Below are 8,568 nucleotides of genomic sequence, written 5' to 3' on the forward strand. Positions count from 1 at the left end.
AAAAAAAAAAAAAAAAAAAAAAAAGAATGGTTCCCAGAAAGTTTAGCGCCTAATTAGGTAGTCAAATATGAAACAAGGAATACATTAATAAAAGGAATCCTTACACAGTGGGGATTTATCTTGTGCTACAAGTGCAACTTTTAAAAGTTTAAAAGATGGAGTTGTAAGTTAGGGAGTTGGAGCGGCAGCAGAAACAGAGATAAGATGAGGACAAACTGTTAGGACTAAAGAAAGACCTATAATAAGTAAAATTCAGAAAAATTAAAAGGGCCTTTTATAACTAGACATTTAAAATGGGATGAATGTAATTAGGAAGAAGAGAATATAATCAAGATGACAGAGTTAAGAAACTTATAAAACAGCACCTGGGGCCGGGCGTGGTGGTGTATGCCTGTAATCCCAGCCCTTTGGGAGGCCGAGGCAGACGGATCACAAGGTCAGGAGTTCAAGACCAGACTGGCCAACATGGTGAAACCCTGTCTCTATTAAAAAATACAAAAATTAGCTGGGCATGGTAGCCGGTGCCTGTAATCCCAGCTACTTGGGAGGGTGAGGTAGGAGAATTGCTTGAACCGGGATGCAGGAGGCGGAGGCTGCAGTGAGACGAAGATTGCGCCACTGCACTCCAGCCTGAGATACAGAGGGAGACTCTATCTCAAAACAAAACAAAAAACAAAAACCAGCACCTGGAGCACAAAGCCACACAGAACCACAACATACTGGAGTATGGAAAGCAGTGCTAACTCTATACATTACACTCTTTTTTCTTTCTGAACCATCAATATAAAACTGCCTTCAGGACCAGGTGTGGTGGCTCTTGCCTGTAATCCCAGCACTTTGGGAGGCCAAGTCGGGTGGATCATGAGGTCAGTAGTTCAAGATCAGCCTGGCCAGCATGGTGAAACCCCCATCTCTTCTAAAAATACAAAAAGTAGCCAGGCATGGTGGTGCACACCTGTAGTCCTAGCTACTTGGGAGGCTGAGGCAGGAGAATCTCTTGAACCTGGGAGGTGGAAGCTGCAGTGACCTGAGATCGCACCACTGCACTCCAGCCTGGGTAACAGAGTGAGACGCCACCTCAAACAAACAAAAAAAAACTATCTTCAATACTTCCATTTCCTTATAGGTCTCCCATGTAACCTCTGAAATGGTTCTCTTTTAAAGAGAGCAAAATAAAAAAAGATGGCACTCTAAGGAAGCAAAAATATAAAAATATAGGTATTGATACAATTCCTGTCAATTCTAAAAAGTCTATCAATAATCCCTAAAAGGAGATGCTGTCTATAAAACAAGTCATGAAATAAGATTTTTTAAAACTTCTAAAAGTTTTATTTAGCACAACACATATAAAAGATTGTCATTTCAACCATAAAATCAATATAAAAGTTAATCTTCTGTATTATTTTTTGTGGTGAGGGGGAACTAAGTCTTTGAAATCCAGGCTTGAAATAAATTTATCCCAACATGTACATATTACAATGGTTTAAAGGGGGTTAAAGAACCACTTCAGAGGTTACACATGGGAGTTTAAAAGTACATTTCAATGTAATTTTTAAAACTGTCATTTAAAAAACCCATAAAAATGTATCATCTTAACCATTTTTAAGCATCCAGTCCAGCAGTATTAAATAAAATCACACTGCTGTGCAACACATCTCCAGAAACTTCATCTTGCAAAATTGAAGCTCTATTCCCATTAAACATTAACTTCCTCCACTTCAACCTTTAGCAATCACCTTTCTACTTTCTGTTTCTATGATTTCGACTACTTTAGATACTTCATTTGAGTAAAATCATATAATATTTGTCCTTTTATAATTGGCTTATTTTGCTTATCATGATGTCTTTGAGGTTCATCTATATTGTAACATATGGCAGAATTTTCTTTTTTCAGGCTGTATAATACTCCCTTTTAAGTGTATGCCCCATTTTGTTTATCCATTCATCCGTTGACAGATATTTGGGTTGCTCTTACCTCTTGACTATTCTATGCAAATAACTCTTCTTCAATATTCTACTGTGAGAAATTTGTTTTTAATAATGGCATTTCATAGAATGAGACAAAAGAATGAAGAACATTTAACTGACAAAAATTTACTAGAAAAATTCAGTAATTTCAGTACATTAAAGATACGTATCTTTTGAGAATTTGAGTCAACTTTAACATAAAGATTGAAAGCTTAGATTTAAAGATTACCAGATATAGTGGGAAAAAATTAAAAGAATGAAAGGAGTCAAACTTATGACTACACCAAAATTGGTGTTTAGCTTCAAAATTACAACAAATGCTCTTCCCACAAAACTTTAGACCATCACAAATATAAATAAAACGAAATCAAAAGCCCATTTGCATTTTATCTATAAAAACCTCTCTTTTTTTTTTTTTTTTTTTTGAGTCAGAGTCTGGCTCTGTCACCTAGGCTAGTGTGCAGTGGCTCAATCTTGGCTGACTGCAACCTCCACCTCCCAGGTTCAAGCGATTCTCCTGCCTAAGCCTCCTGAGTAGCTGGGATTACAGACATCCACCACCATATCTGGCTAATTTTTGTATTTTTTTAGTAGAGATGGCATTTCACCATCTTGGCCAGGCTGGTCTCGATCTCCTGACCTCATAATCCACCTGCCTTAGCCTCCCAAAGTGCTGGGATTATAGGCGTGAGCCACTGCACCTGGCCTACAATGACCTCTCAATAAGCATGGTCAAACACAATCTATAAGCAAGTACCTGCTCAGCTGCTTTTTAAAAAGCTGTCATAATTTTAATATTTACCCCTGCATTAAACACATCATGCAATTAAAGCTGTGTAATTTTAATGTAGTAATTACATGGCAATAAACTTTGCTTGTCTGATTTGCTAAAGTAACTCTCAAAGAGAATATGCTCAGAAAAATGATTAGATATTCTAATAGTAAATAAACCCCAATGAAACAATACATATAAAGTGTTTACAGCTATATACATTATAAATCTTATTCATATATATATACCAGAATTCAGTACAACTGGTCTAGAATATTAACAGTTTAGCACAGATACTTCTCAATATCAGAAGAAAATTATTTTTCAAGCACTTTCTACATATACAGCTACCTTAATCTGCCCCTTAATAGAACTTAGTTCCATTGAAACAAACATCACAGAAAATAATGTTTTAAGGTTTTGGGAACCTATAGTCAAAACATTAAATGGGGATATAAGGAAAGTGGCACAGATCTGCTAATGACATAATTTTGGTCTTAGTCCTTATAAGAATGTGCTCCATGACCTTCAGCAAGTTACATTAGCCATGTGTTCTCCTGCCCTCTGTAAGTGAAATGGGCTGTTCATACAGGCTAATACCAGTAAATGAGAACCATTTGGAAAAAAAATTAAGTTAGATCTCTGCCTCACACCATATACAAAACTAAGTACCAATTCAATTAAACATCTAAATGTAAAAAATAAAGTAGAAAACCTACAGATATTTTATCAGGTTAGGCTAGGGACGACTTCTTAAGGCAAGCACAAAACATGAAAGCCAGAAAGGTTGATTTTACTATATAAAAATTTTAAAGATTTGTTGGCATGAAAGATATCTAATGTTAAATAATAAGGACTGAGAGAAAATATTTAAAACATCTCAACAGACAAAGGTTAATAGTATCTAAAATTGATAAAGGGCTCCTACAAAACGATAAAAACAATCCAATAAAAATGGGAAATATATGTAAATAGGTGATACACAAAATAAAAATAAATGGCCAATAAACTAACAAAAGATATTCCATCTCATTAGTAAGCAGAAGAAAACAAATGAAAACAGCAAGAGAACAGGGGTGATGGCACACGCCTGTATTCCCAGCACTGTAGGAGGCTGAGTTTGGGGGATTGCTTGAGCCCAAGTGTTTGAGATCAGCCTGGGCAACATAGTGAGGCCCTGTTTCTACTACAAGTGAGAGAAAAAAAAAAACAAAAAAGTATCTGGGCTTGGTAGTGTGTGCCTGTAGTACTAGCTACTCAGGAGGCTAAGGTGGAAGATGACTTGCGCCCAGGAGTTCAAGGTTGCAGTGAGTTATGATCCCACCACTGTGTTGTCTAGCCTGGGCAACACAGTGAGACCCTCTCAATCAATCAATAAAAATAAAAATATAAGAATAAGGATTTTTAATAAAATATTATTTGTAGTAATCAAGGAAGTGAGGGCCACCAAAATATCTATTAGGGAAGAATGACGATAGCACATCCATTCAACAGAATGTTCAACAGATTTTAAAGGGATGAAACAGGCCGGGCCACATGGCTCATACCTGTAATACCAACACTTTGGAAGGCTGAGGCAGGAGGATTGCCTGGGCCCAGGAGTTGCAGAGCAGTCTGGGCAACAATATGGGACCTCATCTCCACAAAAAAAATTTTTTTAATTAGCCGGGTACAGTGGTATGCACCTGTAGTCCCAGCCACTCGGGAGGCTAAAGCAGGAAGATCCCATGAGCCCAGGAGTTCCAGGTCGCAGTGAGCTATGATCGCAGCACTCACCCTAGCCTAGTAACACAGTAAGACCTTGCCTCCAAGAAAAAAAAAAAAAAAAAAAAAAAAAAAAAAAAAAAAAAAAATTTTTTTAAAAAAGTAAGTCTCAGAAGAATGATATTTTTTAAAAAGCAATTTAATTTTTTTTTTACATGTTACAGAAAATGTTTAGGAAGATTAGGAAGGGAAGAATCTCACCTTTATTTCTATAGTCACATTTACTGTTTGAATGTTTTATGACAAGCTAATATTGCTTTTATTTAAAAATTATGGCCAGGCATGGTGGCTCATGCCTGTAATCCCAGCACTTTGGGAGGCTGAGGCGGGTGGATCATCTGAGGTCAGGAATTCAAGACCAGCCTGGCCAACATGGTGAAACCGTGTCTCTACTAAAAATACAAAAAATTAGCTGGGCATTGTGGTAGTGGGCACCTGTAATCCCAGATACTTTGGGAGGCTAAGGCGGGTAGATCACCTGAGGTCAGGAATTCAAGACCAGCCTGACCCACATGGAGAAACCCCCGTTTCTACTAAAAACACAAAATTAGCCGGGCATGGTGGCACATGCCTGTAATCCCTGCTACTTGGGAGGTTGAGGCAGGAGAACTGCTTGAACCTGGGAGGTGGAGGTTGCCGTGAGCCAAGATCGTGCCACTGCACTCCAGCCTGGGCAACAAGAGTGAAACTCCGCCTCCAAAGAAAAAAAAAAGTACTCAGTTCCTACATTCTCTACCCAAACTGAATCATATTTATAAAGTATAGCAATAATCATTTGCCAACTGCAATTCTGAGATTAAAAATATTTTTTGTAAATATTTTTATTGTTGTTGCCTCAAAACAAGAACACAGCACCTTTGAGAAGACTCATTTCTGCTTTACCACTCCAGTGTATAATAGCTGACCAGGCCCAGAAATAGAATAGTATCACCTGTGAAAAGGTTAGGCAGTATGAGACTTGTGAAAATAAAACAAGGGAGAAAGGCAAGGATATAACACATGGCATTCCAACTTGCTGGGGCTGTCTGAAACTCTCTAAAAGAAGTACAGCTTGTATAACATAAAACTTGTGGGAGAATCTGCCCAGGAACGTTTCCTGAATACCTAAATAAGCTGATTCAGCAGAGAGGTTACTAGAGAGATGTTTAAAGATAAAGACTGGTTTGTTTGGGAAATGGATACCCTTTATAGTACAGAACTTTCATCTGTGTTTTAAAAATAGGCTTAATGCCATTTTCATTGTTTCCCCCAACTCCCTCTTATTCATGAGACTTTGATCTTGACAACTGCAGTTTTACTAACCACAGTGTTTTTCAGGAACATAGCTTCCAAGGATGGCAAAGGATGTGAGAGCATTGGTGAGATGTGGGTTCAAATCTGTATTGCATTTCAAGTTGCATTACCATAGGCGAGTTACCTACCCTGATATCTGAGTGAAATGGAGATGAAATAGTGTAACGAGTGGAAATGACAGAGTAAAAAACATTTAAGCAAAGTACCTTGTGCACAGAAAACCGAGTCTTACTCTGTCACCCAGGCTGGAGTGCAGTGGCATGATCTCAGCTCACTCCAACCTCTGCCTCCTGGGTTCAAGCAATTCTCCTGCTGCAGCATCCTGAGTAGCTGGGACTTCAGGCACATGCCACCACACCAGACTAATTTCTTTTGCATTTTAGTAGAGATGGGGTTTTACCATGTTGCCCAAGCTGGTCTTGAACTCCTGAGCTCAGGCAATCCGCCCACCTCGGCCTCCCAAAGTAGCTAGGATTATAGGCGTGAGCCACTGTGTCCAGCCAAGGGGAGTATAATTTTTCTATGACGAATCTGTGACCAGACTGTGGGGGTGGAGGCCTGTGCAGTGGACAGGGAGAAAAGCACCTAAAGTGTTTCTCTCGTCATTCCACTGGGACTAGATGTCTGGCATTCTAATTTGCTAAAGATGAATTGATTCCATCAGCCCATGCAGAATACAAGTGCTTTTGACAGAATACAGCAAAGTTAGGATTTATACTGTAAGCTATTTTTAAAATTGCCTGGTTGGCAAATTAAACCATCTGTGAAAATATCCTGGTTTCCATTCACAACAAATACAAGACGAGCCATTTTCCTTTAATGAATCTGGCCTCGTGGCAGCATAGTCCATTCTGCATAATTTATTCCTAAGGGTTTCAAAGACATAATTTTCTTAAGACAGACCAAAATTAAACTATTTTCTAGGAAAAAAAAATATGAGCGAGAGAAGTTTCTCTCTATAGATTTTTGGTAAATTCCATGAATCACTCTGGGCCATTCAATTTAGAAGACTAATGTCTGAATAAAAAATAGTAGTTATGTCAGTACTTTAAGCAGTCTTAACTGTTTTTCCTTTAAAAGGGCACATGAAAAACCAGTCTGCTCTGCAACACAATTTTTCACATTCTGTGACAGAGAGAGGAAAAAAATCCACTCACTGCTATCAAATAGCTACCCTGCAGACTCCCAGCTTCAAGTTTAAAACCAATCACCCCTTAAGGAGTCAGGGGAGAGATCCTAAATTATTAAGAATGTTGGCTAAGTTATATTATTTATAATTCCTGTTCCTTTAGGGAAACAATTTGTTATTTAAACAAAGATCAGAAGTGTAAATAACCAAATGGAATAGAATTTCAGGAAGCACTATTCAAATAAATTCACACTTAGATTGCAAGGAAATGGTCTATTAATTTAGGCCACTTCATAAAGACATTGCTGAGAAAAGGATGTACCACTTTATACTTTCTTTGGAAATCAACCAAACTGAATTAGTTCAATTTGGAACATACTGAGCCTTAAAGCCATTGCTAAAACGTAACATAAATTTTGATTAGGCGAGTGTGAAAGCCTATAAAGCTAACTTTCTTGTCCTTCCAGTTAGTTGGTCTATAAATAGAAGCAATGCATTCATAGCCACCAAAGCAACAGGTGAGTTCCCCAATGTCTCCAACATATACATCTCTGACAAACACATAGTCAGCATGTTGAACCAAACTGTTTCCGAGGACCTGTAATAGGACTCTTTTTAAATAAACTGTGACTCACTGTTTGCTTTCTTCACCAGGAGGTGGAGTCTTGCCATGCCCTTCCATTACAAAATCCTCCTGTTCCACCTGCAAAGGCAAGCACCACAGGTCAGCAGTACTCAGTAACTACAGTGAGACTCACTCCAAGAACCCAGACCTACCCTGTGCAGAACCACAAGGCCATTTCACTGTGCACAGAACAGAAGCCTAGGCCAATGGTTTTCAAACTTCTCCTTGAGTGATTAGATATGCAGAATAAAAAAGGAAACATGTTCATCTGCAAAACATGTAACTCTGACAAAGGATGAGCATCCAGCATATAAAAGAACAGTGACGAATCAATGAGATGAAGACAATCTACTAGAAAAACCTGCAAAATAACCAACTAGGAATTTCACTGAAGAGAACACATAAACAATTCCTAAACGTATGAAAAGATGTCCAATCTCATGTCAGTCAAAAAAATGCAAATTAAAACCATTTCACAACTACCAGGTTGGCTAAAATTAAAGTCAGGCAATACCAAGTGTTGACAAGGATACAGAGCAATAGCAATTCTTATCCACTCCTAGAGGGAGGGAAAGCTGGTATGGCTACTTTGAAAAAGTTTGCCATTATTTAGTACATTTGAACATGCATTTACTGTACACCTTAGTAATTGCACTTCTACGTATATACCCTACAGACACTTTTGCACATATACAAAAGTATTTGTAGTAGAATCCTTTTTAGCAGAAAAAATACATGAATAAATGTCTATCAACAGTAAAACAGATAAATAGGCTATGGGTTTTCAGAAAATAGAATACTGTATTGCATGAAAACGAATGAACTATAGCTACACACCTCAATCTGGATGAGTTACAAAAAGGTAATCAAGCGAAGGAAGCAATTCACAAAAGAATACATACATTATATGATTTTATAATTATCAAGTTCAAATATATACCTATTTTAGAGCGAACTGAAGCAGAAAATACATTTTTTTAACTGTGTGTGTGTGTGTGTGTGTGTGTGTGTGTGTGT

The 8,568-nt window shown here is 37.9% G+C and overlaps 1 protein-coding gene across 5 annotated transcripts in view; it reads right to left on the minus strand.

Annotated features, from left to right (window-relative positions):
* Positions 1–8,568, minus strand: part of TNRC6B (trinucleotide repeat containing adaptor 6B) — a 266,719-nt gene that overhangs the window by 156,115 nt on the left and 102,036 nt on the right. For all 5 annotated transcript variants that reach the window (XM_017544738.2, XM_017544739.2, XM_037744368.1 and 2 more), the window contains exon 4: positions 7,562–7,629. In XM_017544738.2, coding sequence (XP_017400227.1) covers positions 7,562–7,629 — 68 coding nt within the window. The remainder of the gene's footprint in view (positions 1–7,561; positions 7,630–8,568) is intronic.

Source organism: Cebus imitator, unplaced genomic scaffold, assembly GCF_001604975.1.
Source record: "Cebus imitator isolate Cc_AM_T3 unplaced genomic scaffold, Cebus_imitator-1.0 Scaffold170, whole genome shotgun sequence".
Classification (NCBI taxonomy): Eukaryota; Metazoa; Chordata; class Mammalia; order Primates; family Cebidae; genus Cebus; species Cebus imitator.